Source organism: Carcharodon carcharias, chromosome 4 (genome assembly GCF_017639515.1).
Source record: "Carcharodon carcharias isolate sCarCar2 chromosome 4, sCarCar2.pri, whole genome shotgun sequence".
Lineage (NCBI taxonomy): Eukaryota > Metazoa > Chordata > Chondrichthyes > Lamniformes > Lamnidae > Carcharodon > Carcharodon carcharias.
The window spans coordinates 200,929,169-200,950,219 of record NC_054470.1 but is presented as its reverse complement, the minus strand read 5'-3'; the positions used below and the strand labels follow the sequence as shown (position 1 = coordinate 200,950,219).

The following is a 21,051-nucleotide window of genomic DNA, read 5'->3' as shown; positions in this document are numbered from 1 at the left end:
CGTGGGTGTATCTATTCATCGGCTGCAGCGCTTCAAGGAGCCAGCTATCACCTTCTCAAGGGCAATTAGGATTGGGTAATAAATGCTGGCCCACATATCATGAATGAATAAAAAAAAATCATAACTAGAAGCTATAGACAAGGAAACATTCTTGGGAGTATTTACAATGGTCAACATCAAGTACATTGACTAACACCCATGCCCATGCTCTGCAACTAAATCTTCTTGACCTTTGTAACCTTGTCTTGGTGCTCCCCCGACATCCACAGCGGGTGTGGAGGTGGCCTGGTGACTGCTATGCCTTGTTGCCTGCGATGACCTAAGTGGGCATCCTCTGCAGGGCCAAAGCCTGGAAGGCCCCAGCCTGCAGAGCTGGAGGGATCATGGGGGCAGGGTGATTCGGATGGGCCGGGCACACCCGGAGTCTCCTGGGTGGATGGCACTGGGGATGTGCACCTGCTGATCCTCATACCCATGGGTGCCGGAGAGCCCCTGGCTGACTCTTTGAGAGGAAGGGGCAGCTGGAGGAAGCTCAAGATGTCCTACTCCCCTCTTGCATTGACACTGATGGATGTCTCAGTAATGGAGTGCAGCGCCTGCAATAGTGCAAGACTGGTGTCCTGGACCAAGGTCTCCATGGCGGCCATCCTATCAATGTTGACCTCAGTGCATTGGCATACCGGTGTTATCACCTGGGACTGAAGGCGGACAGACTCCTCCATTGTGCCTTGCAATCTGAAGAGTGCAGCAGCGATCCATCCCTGATGTTCCCAAGCTTGCCTTTGCAGCTCCAGTAACTGAGATGCGGCTGAATCCAAAGACTCATCTGACTCGGACTCAGATTTCTGGCCTCCAGCAGTCCTCCTAGTGCTGGTAACCTGGCAAGTCCCTGCCTCCACCTGCTGTGTATCAGACAGTGCACAAGATTATGACCCCAAGGCTACTCCAGAACTAGGTCCCACTAAGGTGCATCTCTCTGTGCTGGTGGAGAGCGTGTACGGGTGAGCGCTGTGATAGATCTTCAATTAGGGCATCAGCAGATTCCTATTCCAAGGTGTCTTCAGGGCTCGAGTCAAAGACCTGGCTCGTGGACCCCCTCGGCTGCTTTCTACACGTGGCTGCAAAAGCAAGGAGAGATAGTTAGCGCATGGCAGGGGACAGCGGAACAGGGGGACTCACTCACAGCATGGTTGTCTGGTGGATGTTGCACTGCTGGATCCTCACGGTACAGCCGACCTCACTGTCAGCACAGGAATGGCCCACATAGTCACCGGCCAGCTGGATGGCTCTATTTTAAAAGTCTGTGAGGACCTTGATGTCGGGCATCCCTTCAGCAGTCTGCGAACTCTCCTTTTTGTTGTATCCCAGCTTGTACTGCATGAATACAGTTGGAGCGTGTGTAAGCAGGAACCCTACCAGGCCAGGTTAGAAGGATGCCTGGCACGTGCGAGTGCTGAGTGGTGCCATGGACTGGAGGGGGACACTGTCAGCAGGGCAGATGAAGGTGTGCGTGTGGGAGTGTTAATGGTGACATCCCTTGAACTGGCAGTGAGTCGGATCCCAGTGGATGTGTGATGGGTTTAGATGTAAGTTGAGCGTGATGAGAAGAGTGACATAACCAAGCAAATGGAGATGATTATTCATCCACTTTCGGCATTGGGTGGCTGTCCTATTTTGCAGGTTATTGCCGCTGACCACTGTCCCCCATGTTAGGTTGGTAATCTTGTTTACTGGTCTTTACTCAGCTGGGCTAGAGGACTTTGCAGCGAGCCTCCATTGCGTCCAGTAGGCGCACAAGGGAGGCTTCACTAAATTTGGGCGCAGCATGTTTCCTCCCTTTAGCAGCCATGACTATTCAGCAGCTTTTGGTCCCTTAGAGAGTGCTAGCTCTGTTACAGGACACCCTTTAAATAGGATGCCCGGATTACCGAAGGCCTGAGGTGATGGCGAGGCAGATGAATCAGCTGCCGCCCTGCCAGCGATCTGATGTGAAACCTGTGCCTCTGCATTTTTGAATCAAAGTGCTGCACGATATGGCGGAAAAGGGAACCATTGCCATCAGCAGGTCAAACGCCGCTTTCCTGGTCCGATATCAGACTTTGCCAATGTCTGGAATAATTCCGCCCAAAGTATTTTAGTTTTTCAGCCATTACATTATTCCCAATTATAAATTCTCCTGACTCCGCCTATAATTGACCCACATTTGATTTTGCTAATCTTTTCCTTTCTACATACCCAAAGAAGATTTTACAGTCCGTTTTTGTGCTTCTCACTAGTTTACTCTAATATTCTATTTTTCCTTTCTTAATCTTTTGCTTGGCCCTCCTTTGCAGAAATTTAAAATGCTCCCAATCCTCAGGCTTACCATTTTTTTGGGCAATTTTATACACCTCTTCCTTTAGTCAAATACAATCCTTGGCTTCTTTCCTTTATTCTTTCATTGGATGGGAACATCGCTGGCAATTTGTTGCCCTTCCCTAATTGCCCTTGAACTGAATGGCTTGCCACATCATTTCAGAGAGCAGTTAAGGGTCAACCACTTTGCTGTGGTTCTGGAGTCAGATGTAGGCCAGACCATGCGAGGACAGCAGATTTCTTTCCCTAAAGGACATTCATGAACTAATTGGGTTTTTAAGACAATCGACAGTGCTTTCGAGGTCACCGTTACTGAGATTAGCTATCAATTCCAGATTTTTAACTGAATTTAAAATCCACCAGCTGCAATGGTGGAATTTGAACCCTTGTCCCCAGAACATTAGCCTGGGCCTTTCGGTTACATTACCACTATGTTACTGCTCCCTCTTTTGTTTGCCACGGATAGAATGCTTTCCTTTCTGGGTTTTTATGCATTAAAAGAATGTATTTTTGCTGTAAACTACAATCACGCCTTTTAACATTGTTTCCCAATCCACCATAGCCAATTTGCTCCTCATATCTTCATAGCTTCTTTTGTTTAGATTCAAGACCCTAGTTTCTGATTGAACTACATCATTTTCAAAACAAAGTGAAATTCTATCATATTATGGTCACTTATCCAAAGGTTCCTTTACAACAAGATTATTAATTAGCCCTTTTTCACTGAACAATACTAGATCTATTATTGCGCATTCTCTTGTTGGAGATGGGCATATATGTTACTTGTCTAGGTCTTGCTACATGCAGGCACAGACTGCTTTAGAACCTGAGGAGTTGCAAATGGAAGGTCCTTGATGAAGCAGAAGCTCTGTGCAATTTGCAATAATATCCAACGGCCGAATGATTGGCCTTCAACAACTACAATCATCTATATTTGCGCCAGCCAGCCAGCAGACAGTTTTCCCCAATTCTCATTGGCTTCAATTTTACAAGGGCTCATTGATGCCAGGCTTGGTCAATACTGCCTTGATATAAAGAGCAGTTATTCTCACCTCATTCTAGAATTCAGCTTTTTAGTCCATGTTTGGACCAAGGCTGTAATGAGATCTGAAGACAAGTGCCCATAGCAGAATTCAAACTGAGCATCAGTGAGCAGGTTATTATTAAATGCCACTTACTAATTCTATTGCGAACACCGTCCGCCACTTTGCTGATGACTGAGTGGATTGATTGGATGCTAATTGGATTTATCCTTTTTGTGGACAAGACACACAGACAATTTTCCACATTATTGGATAGATGCCAGTGTTGCAGTTGTACTGAAACAGCTTAGCTAGGGGCATGACTCGCTGGAGTATTACAGCCAGGGTACTGCCAGAACCTATTACCTTTTCTGTATCTATTGCACTCAGTCGTATTTTCTATCACTTGAAGTGAATCATAGAACAGAAACCATAGAATTATTACAGCGGTCTAAGATCCATTTGGCCCCTCTTTTTCTGCTTTTTCCTTGCAGTAGCTACTCAGCTAGCCCCATTCCAACCGTCTCTCTGTAGCCCTGCGAATTTTCTCTCTTCAGATAATTGCCCACTTTTCTTTTGAAAGTCATGATCAACTCTGCCTCCACCAGTCTCAGGCAGTGCGTTCCAGATCATTACCACTCGTTGCATAAAGAAGCTTTTCCTCATGTAACTGTTGCTTCTTTTGTCTAAATCTCTGCCCTCTGGCTCTCAACCCTTCTGCCAATGGGAACAGTTTCTCCCCACCTATTCTGCTTAGATCCATCATGATTTTGAGCACCTCTATCAAATCCCCTCTTAATCTTCTCTTCTCTCTAAGGAGAACAGCCCCAGCTTCTCCAATCTATCTATGTAACTGGAGCCTTCCTCATGAATCTTTTCTGCGCCCTCTCTAATGTCTGGTGTCCAGAACTAGGCACGATACTCCAGTGATGCTGAAACAGTTCTGTCGAAGGGTCATGAGGACTCGAAACGTCAACTCTTTTCTTCTCCGCCGATGCTGCCAGACCTGCTGAGTTTTTCCAGGTAATTCTGTTTTTGTTTTTGTTTTATACATGTTTATAATAAGTTCCTTACTTTTGCACTCTTATGCCCTGAATTAAAAGGCCCAGGTTCCCATATAGTTTATTAACCGCTTTCTCAACCTGCCTTACCACCTTCAATGATTTGTACATAAGAACATAAGAGCTTGGAACAGGGGTAGGCAATTCAGCCCCTCAAGCCTGCCCCGCCATCCAATACAATCATGTCTGATCTCATTTCGGTCTCAACTACAATTTCCCGCTCTCCTCATAACCTTTCAACCCGTTACTAATTAAAAATCTGTCTGTCTATCTCATTAACTTTATTCAGCGTCCCGACATCCACTGCACCGAGGTAGTGAATTCCACAGATTCACCACCCTTTGAGAAAAATAATTCCTCCTCATCTCTGATTTAAATATACCACCCACCTAAAACTATGGCCTCTTGTTCTAATATGCCCCACAGGGGAATCATCTGCTCCACGTCTACTTTGTCTATCCCCTTTAGCATCTTATATACCTCAATTGGATCTCCTCTCATCCTTCTAAACTCTAGCAAGTATAGGCCTAAACTGCTCAATCTCTCCTCATAAGACAAGCCCTGCATCTCTGGAATCAATCGAGTGAACCTCCGATGAACCACCTCCATTGCAACTACATCCTTCCTCAAGTGAGGGGACCAAAACTGTGCACAGTACTCCAGGTGCGGTCTCACCAATGCCTTGTACAGTTGCAACAACACTTCCCTATTTTATACTCTATTCCTTTAGCAATAAATGCCAAAATTCCATTTGCCTTCCATATTACCTGCTATACCTGCACACTAGCTTTCAGTGATTCATGCACGAGGACACTCAGATCCCTCTGTACTGAAGCATTGTGAAGTTTCTCTCCATTTAAATTATAAGTTGCCTTTTTATTCTTCCGACCAAAATGGATAACCTCACACTTATCCACGTTAAACTCCATCTGCCAAATTTTGGCCCGTTCACCTAACCTGTCCATATCCATTTGTAAATTTCTTATTCCTTCATTGCAACTTACTTTCCCATCTATTTTGGAGTCATCTGCAAATTTAGCTATAGTACCTTCTATCCCTGAGTCCAAGTCATTAATATAGAATGTAAATAGTTGGGGCCCAAGGACCAAACCCTGTGGCACTCCACCAGTTACAGCTTGCCATCTAGAAAAAGACCCATTTATCCTGACTCTCTGCTTTTTGTTAGTTAGCCAATCCTCTATCCAAGCTAACATATTACCCCTAACTCCATGTGATCTTATCTTGCATATTAATCTTTTGTGTGGCACCTTATCAAAGGCCTTCTGGAAGTCCAGATATACTACATCTACAGGATCCCCGTTATCCACTTTGCGTGTCACATCTTCAAAGAGCTCTAGCAAATTAGTCAAACACAATTTACTCTTCACAAAACCATGCTGACTCTGATGGATTGCATTTTGACTTTCCAAATGCCCCATTACTACTTCCTTAATAATGGATTCCAACAATTTCCCAACGACAGACATTAAACTAACTGGTCTATAGTTTCCTACTTTCTGCCTGCCCCCCCCCTTTTTGAATAAGGGTACTGAAGACTGAGTCTCAGGAAAAGGCAGCATTAGATCATGCAATCTCCTTCCAATGAAGTATCAAGTGTAAGTGCTCAATCTTGTCTTTCACACTGGTGTGCTGTGCTCCATCGTTGCGGATGGGGACATTTGTCAGGTTCCTCTGTCTGTTTCTGAACCACTGAAATAGAATAGTACATGGACACATCCCATGGGCAGGAGAGGGCAAAAAATAAGCAAGAGATGGGCCAAGGGCAGAAAGACTGTACAAGATGCAGGAGGACAACATCCACAAATGAGTTTGCTTGCCTCCCATAATTTTAATGGACTCTTTGGGGGAAAATAAAAAGTAGGCTCAGGTGCGCCTAACAGAAATTTTCAAGAATAGGCAAGGACTAAGCTGATTTAGAGAAGTATTTGCTACATTCAAGATTTCAAACATCAAGAGACACCAGTCAAACATTTCAGAAGTTAGATGCAAGAAGAGGGTCAAGATAACAGAGAGATCAAATTGTGGAAGAAATTAGCAGGGAAGGACATGAAACCATTTACAATTTCCCCGTTAAAGAGAAAATTAAATGAGTTTTTGAAAAGAAATGGAGTAAGGTGACAGACAGGTGGAATTCATCTTTCAAAAAGGGAAGGATTTTTTTGGACTCTGCTCTATAGGGTGTTTCATTTCTGCATTCTTATGCAAGTAACAGCAAGATTTTCAGCCCTCAAAACTCATCATATAAACAGAACTAAAGAACTAAAGTATTGATATATACGGTATAGCAAAATATTTAGCTGTAACCAGTAGGTAATAATACAAATACTTAGAAACAGTTCAGACACAATTAGCACCTGTGCCATCTGCTTCATGCTTTTTTAGTCATTCACGGGATGTAAGCGTTGTTGGCTCGGCTAGCAGTTGTTGTCCATCCCTAATTGACCATCATTTCATGATGAGTAACTTGTTTCCTGCTTAATACCAATAAGGGCACTGACAACTGGCCCGCTGACACAATAAACAGCAAGCTACAGTCTATCTTTTTCTTTGTTCACTATTTTTAAAAATGAAAATGTAGGTGTTTGCATCCAAGGGGGACATGGCTTTACACAATGGAAACCAGAGTACAGAAAAAGTTGCCCTTGAGCTGTTATACAAAAGAGTATTAACACTGCACTTGCAACAATAAAGCAACATATTTAAGATTTTAATAATATCTGGAGAAAATTAACATTCCTCCCCACCCTGTAGCTTAGTTGCTGGTCTTTTTTTTTAATACATCTGCTGACCTAACAGGTAACTGTGGCACAGTGAAATGTTTCACAGAATTGACACTGGTTAGTGGGCGCACCAAAAAAACTCCACAATCTCTTTTTTCCCCAAAAGCACGATTTAACCACCCTGCTTTAAGATTGTTTCTAACCACCAGTTGCGAACCATGAAACTTGGAAAGACAACACAGGGACATAAGCAACTGCAGATTATTCTCTTGATAGAAAGATAGTTGAAAGGCTGATAAAGTAGATGGAATGCAAGGAGGCTCCTGCAGTATAAACATCAGTGAGGACTATTTGGACCAAATGGCCCCTCTCTGTCCTAGTTCTGATGAAAAGTCAACAAGAAAACGTGATCGCTCTTTCCACAGATGCCACGTGACCTGGAGTATTTTCAGCATTTTGTGTTTATATTGGTCTGTTTCTGTTTTGTAAGGACAGGAAGAAAGGAAAAGGAGGTGATTTTGCTCTGTTAATAAAGGACGAGATTGGCATAGTAGTGAGAAATGATCTTGGTTCAGAGGATCATGATGAAGAATCAATTTGGGTGGAGATAAGAAATGGCAAAGAAAAGTCACTGCTAAGAGTGGTTTATAGGCACCCTGACAGTAGATACACGGCAGGACAGAATATAAATCAAGAAATAATGGGGTCTTGCAAGAACTGTATTGTAATAAGCATGGGAGATTTTAATTTTCATGCAGATTAGAGAAATCAAATTGGGAAAGGTAACCTGGAGGATGAGTTCATATGGTGTATTTGGGGTAGTTTCTTAGAACAACATGTTCTGGAATCAGCCAGGAAAAGGCTATTTTCGACCTGATAACGTATGATGAGACAGGATTAATAAAAGGGCTCACACTAAGGTATCCCTCTCGGTAAGTGCGATCATAACATGATGAACTTAACATTGTTATGATATGGCAGGTGGTAATTGTGGGCTTGATCAAATCCCAAAGGGAAACTTAGCCAAATTATCACACTGATTTTGAAATTTTTATTTATTACGAAAAGGTTTGTGCACTGAAGTCAGAAGTAAAGAGTCCACTGCCGCCTTTGGAGATTTTAAAGATTAAATTAAAACATTTATTAACAAAAGAAAAGAAGTTAAACACAAAAGATTACAGTTACACAGTTAAACCTAAGTCTTTATAACAGTTCCCAAAAGATTTCTACTTAATTAGACTCCCAACTATACACCCCTTTCAGGCAACAGTCCAAATAAATTCTTAATCTATGAAACCTCCAGCAATATGACAAGCACTCACTGTTGCTATAAGGGAGGAGTTTCACAGCTTCTCTCCCTCTCACTCAACAATGGAATTCCAAGGCTTTTAATAAAGCCTTGCTCTCTGGAACAAACAAGAACTTCTCAGGGTGATTAGAGGCTGTTTTTTCACAGGTCTGGTTCTCACAGTCCACCTTTCAAGATCTCACATGGCCACTCACCATACAACTTTCCATCCTTCTTTAAATATATTTTCTTTCCTTTGAGCTGTAAATCCCATGGTTTCACCTTTGCTTTGCAAGTTACTCTCCCCAGAATATAAAAACCTTTCATGTTGTCTTTATGGCCAGCATTTTCAGGAAAAATAAACTTAGTAACTTTGCCTTATTTATCTTGCCAGTTGCAAAACATCTCATCATGTCCCTTTGAACATCAGACAACCTCTACTTCTCTATAAATGCAAATTTCATTCACACTGTATCTGCTGAGACCCGATCTTAGCTTACCCAACTCTATTTCAAAATGCTTGTTTTTTTATACTTAACCTATTGATGATTCAAACCTTGCAGTTTGGACATCTTTAGTTTAACTAAATCTCTCACACGTACACAATACAGCCCCCACAAGCCTGCTTTAAAGTGTCCCACAGTAATATTACAAAAAAAGTATTTCCTTTACAACATTCAGTTTGAGGGAAAGGAATGTGGTCTGAAGCTCGTGTCTTAAACATAAAGGCATTAAAAGGGTATGGAGACAGAGTTGGCTAAAAGTGGACTGGGAAAATAGATTAAAAGGCAAGATGGTACAGAGGCAGCTGCAGACATTTAAGGAGACATTCTATGACTCTCGACAAAAGCATATTCTATTGGAAAAGAAAGACTTTATGAGAATGATAACTTCCTTAGCAACGGATAGTGTAAGGATGGTATCAAATTGAAAGAGAAGATGTACAATGCTGCCAAGATTAGTAGTAGTACAGAAGACTGGGAAAACTTTAGAAAGCTGCAAAGGATGGCTAAAAAGATAGAGGGAGAAATTTGAGTATGAGAGAAATACGAACACACATATGAGCATACACACAAAGTAGGCCATTCAGCCCCTCAAGCCTTCCCCACCATTTAATAAGATCACAGCTGCTCTGATAGTAACCTCAAATCTGCATCCCACCTATCCCCAATGACCTATCTTACCAAGAATCTATCCACCTCTGCTTTAAATACATTCAAAGACTCTGCTTCCACCACCTTTTCAGGAAGAGAGTACAAAGACTCACGACCCTGAGAGAAAACATTTTGCCTCATCTCTGTTTTAAATAGGCGACCCCTTATTTTTAAACAGTGACTCCTAGTTCTAGATTCTTCCACAAGAGGAAACATCTTCTCCACATCCACGCTGTCAAGATGCACCAGGATCTTATATGTTTTAATCAAGTTGCTTCTTACTCTTCTAAACTCCAGCTGATTCAAGCCTAGTCTGTCCAATCTTTCCTCATAAGACAACCCACCCATTCCAGGTATTAGTCTGGTAAACCTTCTCTGAACTGATTCCAATGCATTTACATCCTTCTTTAAATAAAGTAGAAAACTAGTTAAAAAAAAATAAAATACAAGTATATAAAAAGGAAAGATGGCGACAGTGAGCATTGGTCAGACAGAGGGTAACAGTGGGAAATTAATAATGGGAAACAAGGAAATGGCAGAGACTTTGAACAGGTATTTTGTATCTGTCTTCATAGTAGAAAACACATTTTCTTTTTATTCATTCAAGGGGTGTGGGCTTTGCTGGGCCAGCATTCATTGTCCATCCCTAGTTGCCCTTGAGAAGGTGGTGGTGAGCTGCCTTCTTGAATCGCTGCAGTCCATGTGGCGTAGCTACACCCACAGTGCTGTTAGGGAAGGAGCCTTGGTGAATTCCTGCAGTACATCTTGTAGAAGTGTACATCTTGTGTCGGTGGTGGAGGGAATGAATGTGTGTGCGTGCGGTGCCAATCAAGCGGGCTGCTTTGTCCTGGATGGTGCCAACCTTCTTGATGCACCCCCAAGAATAGAAAGTTCAGGGGGTAAAAGGGAGAGAGGAACTTACAGTAGTCACAATCACTAGAGAAAAAGTACTGGGAAAAGCATTGGACTAAAGGCTAACAAGTTCCCTGGACCTGATCAGTGGGTCTTAGAGGAATTTTCAGCAGAGATTGTGGCTGCATTAGTTGTAATTTTCCAAAATTCCCTAGATTCTGGAAAAGTCTCAGCAGATTGGAAAATCTCAAATGTAATACCAGTATTCAAGAAAGAAGGGAGACAGAAAGCAGGAAACCATAGGCCAGTTAGCCTAACATCTGTCATTGGGTAAACGCTAGAATCCATTATTAAGGAGGTAGCATCAGGACGTTTAGAAAATCATAATATAATCAGGCAGAGTCAACATGGTTTTGTGTAAGGGATATCATGTTTGACAAATTTATTAGAGTTCTTTGAGGATGTAACATGCAGGGTGGATGAAGGGGATGAAGTAGATGTAGTGTATTTAGATTTCCAAAAGGCATCTGATAAAGGGACGTGATGGTGTAGTGGTATTGTCATTGAACTAGTAATCCAAAGGCCCAGGGTAATGCTCTGGGCACCCAGGTTCGAATCCCACCACAGCAAATGGAGGAATTTGAGTAAATAGAATCAATAAAAATCTGGAATGAAGAGCATGAAACTATATTTGATTTTTGGAAAAACCCACAGGGAAAGAAATCTGCCATCCTTACCTGGTCTTGCCTACATATGATTCTAGACCCACAGCAATATGGTTGACTCTTTGTACACAAAAACAGGACAAATCCAAACGGGCCAATTAACGCCCTATCAGTCTATTTTCCATCATCAGTAAAGCAACGGAAGAGGTCAGCAACATTGCTATCAAGCGGCACTCGCTTAGCAATAACTTGCTCACTGATGCCCAGTTTGGGTTCCACCAGGGCCACTCCGTTCCTGACCTCATTACAGCCTTGGTTCAAACATGGACAAAAGAGCTGAACTCTCGAGATAAGGTGAGAGTGACTGCCCTTGACATCAAGGTAGCATTTGACCGAGTGTGATCAAGGAGTCCTAGCAAAACTAGAGTCAATGGGAATCAGGGGGAAAACTCTCCGCTGGTTGGAGTCATACCTAGCACAAAGGAAGATGGTTGTGCTTGTTGGAGGTCGATCATTTCAGCTCCAGGATATCACTGGAGTTCCTCCAGGCAGTTTCCTTGGCCCAACCATCTTCAGCTTCTTCAATGACATTCCTTCTGTCATAAGTTCAGAAGTGAGGATGTTCACCGATGATTGCACAATGTTCACGACTCCTCAAGATACCGAAGCAGTCCATGTCCAAAAACAGCAAGATTTGGACAATGTCCAGGCTTGGGCTGACAAGTGGCAAGTAACATTCATGCCACACAAGTGTCAGGCAATGACCATCTCCAAAAAGAGAGAATCTAACCATCGCCCCATGACGTTCAATGGCATCACCTTCACTGAATCCACCACTAACAACATCCTGGGGGTTACCACTGACCAGAAACTGAACTGGACTAGCCATATAAATACTGTGGCTACAAGAGTAGGTCAGAGGCTAGGAGTCCTGCGCCGAATAACTCACCTCCTGACTCCCCAAAATCTGTCCACCATCTACACGGCACAAGTCAGGAATGTGATGGAATCCTCCCACAACAATCAAGAAGCTTGACACCATCCAGGACAAAGCAGTTCCCTTGATTGGCACCACATCCACAAACATTTACTCCCTCCACCACCAACGCACAGTAGCAGCAGTGTGTACCATGTACAAGATGCACTTCAGGAATTCACCAAGGCTCCTTAGATAGCATCCAAACCCATGACCACTGTCATCTAGAAGGACAAGGGCAGCAGATAGATGGGAACGCCACCACAGGTTCCCCTCCAAGTCACCCACCATCCTGACCTGGAAATATATCGCCATTCCTTCATGGTCACTGGGTCAAAACCCTGCAACTCCCTTCCTAACAGCACTGTGGGTGTACCTACAATACTTGGGCTGTAGCGGTTCAAGGAGGCAGCTCACCGTCACCTTCTCAAGGACAACTAGGGATGGGCAATAAATGCTGGATCAGTCAGCGAAGCCCACATCCTGTGAATGAATAAAAAACAGGTTCCTGCACAACAGTAAGAGCTCAAGATGTTGGAGCTGCTATATTAACATGGATAGAGGGCTGACTAACTAATAGGGAACAGAGTTGGGATAAATGTCATATTTAAATTGGCAAACTGTTGCTAGTGGAGTACCGTAAGGATCAGTGCTGGCACCACAACTATTTACAATCTTGGATGAAGGGACCAACTGCATTGCAGCCAAATTTGCTAATGATATGAAGATAAAGGTAGGAAAGCAAGTTGTGAGGAGGATACAAGGAGTCTGCAAAGGCATATAGATATTTTAAGTGAGTGGGCAAAAGTTTGGCAAATGGAGTATAATGTGGGAAAATGTGAGGTTGTTCACTTTGGCAGGAAGAATAGAAAAGCAGAATGTTATTTAAATGGCGAGAGATTGCAGAATTCTGCAGTAGAGGGGTTCTTGGCTGCCTTATAAATGAATCACAAAAGGTTAGCATGCAGGTACAACAAATAGGAAAGATGTCCCCCTTTATTGCAAAGGGGATGGAGTATAAAACTACAGAAGCCCTGCTGCAACTGTACAGGGCATTGATGAGACCATACTTGGGACCGTGTACTGTTCTGGTCTTCTTTCTTAAGGAAGGATATACTTACCATTGGAAGTAGTTCAGAGAAGGCTCACAAGGCTGATTCCAGAGATGAAGAGGTTGTCTTATGAGGAAAGGTTGATCAAATTGGGCCTATGCTCAATGGAGTTTAGAAGAATAAGAGATGATATTATTGAAAACAAGATTCTGCAGGGGCTTGACAAGGTAGATGCTAAGAGGATGTTTCTCCTCATGGGGAAATCCAGAACTAGGGAACACAGTTTAATTTTGACCATTTTTAATATTGGCCAAGATCAGAGATTCCCATTCCCTAACATTGAACTTCAACCAGCAGCCAGCATGCACTGAGAGTAACTCTGTTCACAAGGAAAATTTTGTTGTCAATGTCTAGGGAGTATGATAGAAACTGGCTGCATCAACTGGAGTTACACATAGGCCAAGCTGGGTAAAGATGTCAGGTTTCCTCCCCTAAAAGGACATCAGTGAACCACTTGGATTTTTATGACAATCTGAAAGCTTCACAGTCACTTTCTGTTCAAATTAGTTTAGTTTTTTTTAAAACTGAATTTAAATTTGTGGGATTACTCACCCAGTTACATTATCACTATACTACCATGTTAAAGACACAAGCTTAAACTAATATGAACTCCGTGTTGACAGGTCATTATCTGAACCTGCTTTCTGCAGTAACCTGGACTTCGAATATTTACTAATAAGTGAGCAAAAAGACAGGGCTCTTCTGCCTGGATCTAATACAGGTTGATACAAATATTGAAGCTGAAAGGTGTGCCATCAGATGTTAGATTCAAGGTTTTGCACTGCTTGCAACATCTTTTCTACCTGTGTGGTAGTTTTTGTTTGGAGCAGTTGGCTTTATTTTGAACCTCATGAATTAACCACTCTATGCTTCCTCCTGAACTGGCTGTGACTATGTGCCTGTGCTATCTCCTACCATCTTTCACTTACCTTGATAAAGTTATTCAGGTGACCCAACTTTCTCATGTTAGAGACTCCCTGGGGCTTGGCCACATTCTGGAGGATCTCACGAAGGTTGTCTGAAGGGTCTAGAACAAAATATAAAAGATCAGTAGCTGTTTACATTGAGGAAGTGAATGGAAGGAGGACAATGCTCTGTACAACATATACATTTTGTATCCAGCAGATTCAAGCCTACTGATCGTGAGACTCCTAAGGCTAGCTGGAAACATTGGGAATGTCATGGATTAGGCATGCTGACTTCTGTGCCGGATTCCCTGATCTGTGCCAGGAAGAGTATTGGAATCTCTGTTGACACTACAATGGAGTGGCTTGCTCGGTAACTTTACAGGGCAGTCAATTTTGTCAGTATGGAACTGGAGTTACACATAGGCCAAGCTGGGTAAAGATGTCAGGTTTCCTCCCCTAAAAGGACATCAGTGAACCACTTGGATTTTTATGACAATCTGAAAGCTTCACAGTCACTTTCTGTTCAAATTAGTTTAGTCTTTTTTAAAACTGAATTCAAATTTGTGGGATTACTCACCCAGTAACATTATCACTATACTACCATGTTAAAGACACAAGCTTAAACTAATATGAACTCAGTGTTGGTTCAAACAGCTAAGTACATGAAGAGCTGGAGCACAAGAACAAGCAGTGAAATGATATGCATCTACCAGGTGTCAAAAAAAGTTCAGACACATAAGCAGGTCATTTGGAGTACAGCTTCAGTAGGTAGTGGGAAAGGGCTGGCTGTCTGCTTTCCCAGACAGTAAACAGTGCATAGCATTGGGAGAAAAATACAAGACTAACAAATATACTCCCTGCTGATGGAAGATAAGGCAGCTCACTGTAAAAAGGATACGACGGCCTGGATTTACAGAATGATGGATCGGGTCGGGAATTGCGCATGTGTGTTTTGCGGAGGCAGCTGCCCATATAAGTCAGCAGCTGCCTCCAAATTCATATCTGATTTTGGTGACCTAGGTGTGTGAAACATTAGATCTAGCAGGAGCAGGTTTAAACTTTCCAGAGTTCCTTGGAGAGGTGGGGTACCCTTTTGGAGAGGTATGGCATCCTTTTAGATATGGTCCTGGGACACCTTTGGGGAGGTAGAGTGCTCTTTGGGATTGTTAGAAGTGGACATGAACTTGTATAAAAGTGCACAAATTCATTGGAACTGACAAGAGAGCTGTCAAAAGCAACTGTGAAGCAGAACTGGTGGAAATGTCAAAAACAACTGTGAAAAGCAACTGTCAAGGCATTTAAAACTCCTGCCCTTTAAATCTTTGAAAAACTGGAATGTTAAAAAAAAGTTGCTTTCTATTCCAATCTGCCTGTTGACCTAAGCTTGAGTGCTGTCATTACTGATTTATGCTGCAAGACGGGTTTCACAACCTTCCATTATCACAGAAGGATGCCTTCCATTTCAAAGTTTGAAAGCTCTAAATGGTTATAGACTCTTTGATATGGGGCAATGAATTCCAATGAATTGCTTTTATAAGGGATTAGTTACCTGAATGAAATTGTTTTCCTTATAAAGGATTATATAGTTGAACGAATGTATTTGTAGTGTATGGGCCTTTATGAATGAGTGTCTTTCCAAAAAAGTCTGCTACAGAGACTTAGAACTTTATTTAATCTTAGTGTAGTTCCTGAGCTCTGCCCATGGTGGATACTGGATGTGTCTGCATGGTAGGTGTAAGGGCAAAGGGTGGTAGGTGGGGGAAATGAGTTGGCACTAAGTTGGCAGAGGGGCTATAAAGGTCATGGGGTAGGTGAAGATGTATAGGTTAGCATAAGGTGTTATGAAATGGTAGAGGGGCATGAGTTGGCATGGACGGTATGAGGGGTCATGGGGGTTGGGCAGAGGGCATGAGATGGCATGGGTGGCAAACAGGGACAACGCACAAGAGCTATTTTTAACGTTATTTATAAAAACCTTTGACGAAGTGCTGGCACACCGAGGCAAGCATTCCGTTCAGCCCATCACCCTCCCGGCAGCCACTTGTTCCAGGGTCACCCGGCCCAACTCCCAGGGACCCTCGCCACCCCGGAACCAAGATCCTAACTGCTGGGGCACTTTCTTTCGGGTTGGGTTTACGGAGCCGGGAATTGTCCTGGCTCTGTGCTCCCAACACACAAGAGAAAATTCAGGCCTATGTTAGATGTTTGATTTAATAATTTTGTACTTCAGGTCAAATATCCTTGAAGAACAAACATGGTAACCAGAGTTTCTAAAGTTTTATCAGTGTGGTAGCCCAACTAAATCAGCTCGAGCTGTACCATGCTGTTACTACATCACAACAATTTGCATTTATATAGCACCTTTAATAGTAAAACATCACAAGGCACTCAGAAGTAATCTAAAACTGAGTCACATCAGATAAATTAGGAAAGGTGACGAAAAGCTTGACCAAACAGATATATTTTAAGCAGCTTCTTTGATGAGAGGGGTAGAGTCATGACTGATTTGTGACTTAACTCCACACATCCACCTTTGGCCCATATCCTTTAACACCTTTGGATAACAAAAATCTGTCATTTTCAGACTCAGAATTAGCAACTGATTTAACATTAACTGCTATTTGTGGAAAAGAGTTCTAAACTTCTACCACCATTTAGGCTGCTTCAATTTTTAAACTATGCTTCCTGGTCATAGAATCCCCAACCAGTGGGAATAGGTTTTTCTCTATCTACCCTATCTGTTCCATTAATATCTTGAAAACTTCAATCAAATCACCCCTAACTTTCTAAAATACAGGGAATACTAACCCTGTGCAATTTCTCATAATTTAACAGCACATGGACTGCAGCAGTTCAAGGAGAGTTCACCTTCTCAAGGGCAATTAGGGATGGGCAACAAATGCCAATCTTCAGAGCAACATTCACATCCCATGAAAGAGTGATTTTTTAAAAAGCTCCCTGGAGCCATTCTAATAAATATTTTCTCTACCCTCTCCAAAGCCTTCACGGCCTTCCTCCAGAGTGGTAACCAGGACTGGACACAATACTCCAGCTGGGTGTTTTAATATTGAATTAATTAAGAAAAGTTAGCATGAATTTGTTAACGGCAAGTTAGGTTTAACCAACTTAAGTTTTTTTGATGAAGCAATAGATGAAGGTAATGTGGTCTATATGGGCTCCAAAAGGCGTTTGAAGTGCTATTTAATAGGCTTTTTATAAAGTCGAAGCCATGGAATAGAAGAGACAGTGACAGCATGGATTTTGTAACAAAGTTGGCTGAGTGACAAAAAGCAGCAGTGGCGAACGGTTGTTTGGACTGGAGGAAGGCATATAGTAGAGTTCTCCAGGGATCAAACTAGGACACTCAGGTGTCTAATTGCAACCTCTTCAAAATTGTACTATTTGCTTGTATTTTCAGACTTCATGCTTCCTTAAAGCCTCCTTCAAGGCTGCAGGGTGATTTATACAAGTTGTGTGTGTGGGAAAACACATGGCAGATGCAGTATAACATGGATAAATGTGAAGTTATACACTTTGGTGTGAAAAACAGAAAGGCAGAGTATCATTTAAATGGTGATATATTGGGAAATGTGGATGTACAAAGGGATCTGGGTGCCCTTGTACACCAGTCAATGAAAGTAAACAGGCAGGTGCAGCAAGCGATTAGGAAGGCAAATGAAGATTTGAATTCAGAAGTAGGGATGTCTTACTGAAGTTATACAAAGCTTTGGTGAGACCACACCCGGAGTATTGTGTGCAATTTTGGTCTCCCGAACTAAGAAAGGACATAGAGGGAGTGCAGTGAAGGTTCACTAGGCTGATACCAAGGATGGCAGGGCTGTCGTATAGGAAAGGTTGGTTCGACTGGGCCTGTACCGACTAGAGTTTAGAAGAATGAGAGGGGATCTGATTGAAACGTATAAAATTCTAACAGGGCTAAACAGGCTGAATGCAGGGAGAATGTTTCCCCTGACTGGGGAGCCTAGAACCAGGGGCCACAGTCTCAGGATACGGGGCAAGGAAAAATTTCTTCATTCAGAGGGCGGTCAACTTATAGAATTCTTTATCACAGAAGGCTGCGGAGGCCAGGTCACTGAGTATATTCAAGAATGATGTTGATAATTTATTGGATATTAGGGGTATTCATGGGTACGGAGAGAAAGTGGGAATATGGCGTTGAGATATTAAGGATCGGCCATGATCATATTGAAAGGCGGAGCAGGCTTGAATGGCTGAATGGCCTACTCCTGCGCCTAGTTTCTCTGTTCTAGGATATTTACCGATACCAGCTTTTTATTCCCTTTAAAAAATATTTAACTCAAATTCATAAACTGCATTTTTGGGATATGAGCTTTCATTCTCTAGATTATTAGTCCAGTTTCATAATCACAACACAACCACACCCTTCAAAATTCTTGGGCACAGTTTTCCCACCAATGTGTTGGGAGGTAGGAGGGTTGGTAATATGGCAGAGGGAGCCAATTGGAGGCGAGCCTGGCATCTTTGCGTCACCATTGCCCTATTGCTGGCAGCAGCCATGCAGCTGCTTGCTGGGTGATCAATTGAGCCACTTAGGGCCCAATTAAGGGCCATTTCCTGCCCCAGCTGGCATTTTGCCTGCATCAGGAGGACCCACTGCTTCATGAGGAGGCTGCCAGCTAATTTGATGGCAACCGCCCAGCATGTTCTGAGGGCAGCGGGGGTGCGTGTGGGAGAGACCTGGCGATAATTGGACAGATCTTTGTTAACCTATCCTACCATCTTCAAAGGTTAAGTATTTGGGATCTTGAATACTGCTGAAAAAGAGGCACATTTTTTGTTGAAGCTTTTTGTGTTGCACTGATCAGAACAATTCACAAGGAAATACTAATGTCAGGGGAAACACCATATTTATTCTGCATGAGAAGACAGTGCTGATTGGTTGGCAAGTGGACTCTGATTGGTAGAGGCATTGCCGTGGGGAATGCACCAGTTGATGGTGACTGACAGTTAACTGCCAAGCATTGTTTGAAATTTAAACCAAGCCAGCTTAACTCTGGTTGGTCAAGACATTGCCCTGGGGAATGAACCAGCAAATGGCTGTCACTTATTTTGCTTAACAGACACAATGTGTATACATTTGGGATCTTGAGAGTTTATTTGAGGCCTAAGATTCAAAAGCAGGGAAGTTATGTTGATTAGACCAGCAGCTCTAGATGATGGGCTACCTTCCTCAATTGGATAGCACTCCCAGCAGTGGCCTCTTAATTTGCTGCCAACAGAAAACCCAGCCCCAGGGTTCTGCCATCAATTGGCACGGGATTGGCTCTTGCTTTTGAGCCCTGCAGCAGGACTTCTGCCATGGTGGCAAAGTTTGGCCCCTTATGTCGGCATACAAATTTGTCAATATTTTCCATTGGGTCCACATTTATAATGTAAACTGCCTGTCTAAGTTTGTCATTCTTAAAGTGGACCATCCTTTCCCAAATGCTGCTGCTTTGCCTCACACATTCCCTCTCCATTAACATCATTCTAACACTTCCAAAATATGACAACGTTCGCATCCTATGAGGTAGTGAGCCTTTTGGGAACCCAGATCAGTGATATTATTGCAGGTCCTCAGCTGCTATCCAATACTCCCTGAACATTACACGTTATTAAGATGAGCAACACAGTTGTAAGAATATTCACTAGTTTATCATTTCCTGCCACTGTGCAAATTTAAAATAACTGCCCATTTTGAGGATCCAGACAAGCATAAACATGTTGGCTGGCTCCCCCTTCTCAGAATGATTATAGAATGCACTCTATACAAAAACTTCACCAGTCTGTAAAAACACACTCCCTTCCTTTGTTGGAAAGGAATCTACAGCATTCATTACATCTATAGGAATATTCCTGAGCTCAGGAATGGTGAAGGAGGACGAGTCACTCAATTACACAAAATTCTTGACTCCAACCCCCTCCCAGATGCACTGGGATGGGTCAGAAAAGTGGCAGCAGTGTTATGGTTGCCAATGATTGAGTTGTTGCCTAAAATTGCACTTAGCTGTCACGGGCTATGACTCAGAATAACCTATGAAATTCCACGTGGCTTAACTCCAAGGTTATTTTTAAAATTTGGCTCCTACAACACGTGCAGCCCAGCTAAAATCATTAATTCTTTGCCAATTGTAAATGAAACTGTCATCCATAAGCACATCAAATCCTCTGGTCACCATACAGCCAACTGTTTTTTTTGTGAATTTTATGTTCGTTAACTGGAGAACGTAATTGTTGGAACATGGGACATTTACACTTCTGGTGTCTAGTACGCTATCAAGCAGATCCAACACAGCCCAAGTTAGACGTAGAGGAAACACCCTCTCTTCTAAACCATTAATATTCTTCAGTCCCAACTTCTGAAGTATACCTCAGATGACATTCTTCCATTTCCCACGAGGCATCTTATGGCCTCTGTCAATTGTCCTCATTGTTTAAACGAGGAGCAATTTGTGAAGATCCATGGCTACTAGACACTGAAATGCAGTAGGAGCTAGTCCATTCTATTCTCATGCTTTTAACTAAGAGAGATCTGATGGATAAGCCTTGAAATTCTTAACAGTGTGTGACTTCCATCATTTTTCTAAGGGCGCACAGAAGCAGAATCCACCCCAGGCTTCCTCAGAATTTCACACATCACCAATCCACTGAACGATCAGATAATGCTGACTTTACATAGCCAAAAACTCCTAGTCTCTTTCTCACAATACTGAAATCCTGGTTTCACTCACCTAGTTCACTTATAGTTAGCAGACAAGGGAAACTCTCACCCCATCAGTTGCAACTGAAATTTAGACCCAGATTGCAGAGCTGAAAGGGAAGTACCTAGCTTAGTGCAACACCAATCTCCCTCTGTTAAGAGTGTAACATTTCCTTTGGTTACATAAAGCAGCCAA

At 42.7% G+C, this 21,051-nt stretch overlaps 1 protein-coding gene across 3 annotated transcripts in view; it reads right to left on the bottom strand.

Annotated features, from left to right (window-relative positions):
- Window positions 1-21,051, bottom strand: part of rictora (RPTOR independent companion of MTOR, complex 2 a) — a 232,197-nt gene that overhangs the window by 155,049 nt on the left and 56,097 nt on the right. For 2 of the 3 annotated variants that reach the window (XM_041186005.1, XM_041186006.1), the window contains exon 3: window positions 14,156-14,253. The exons of the other annotated variant lie outside the window; for it this stretch is intronic. In XM_041186005.1, coding sequence (XP_041041939.1) covers window positions 14,156-14,253 — 98 coding nt within the window. The remainder of the gene's footprint in view (window positions 1-14,155; window positions 14,254-21,051) is intronic. 3 annotated transcript variants of the gene reach the window in all.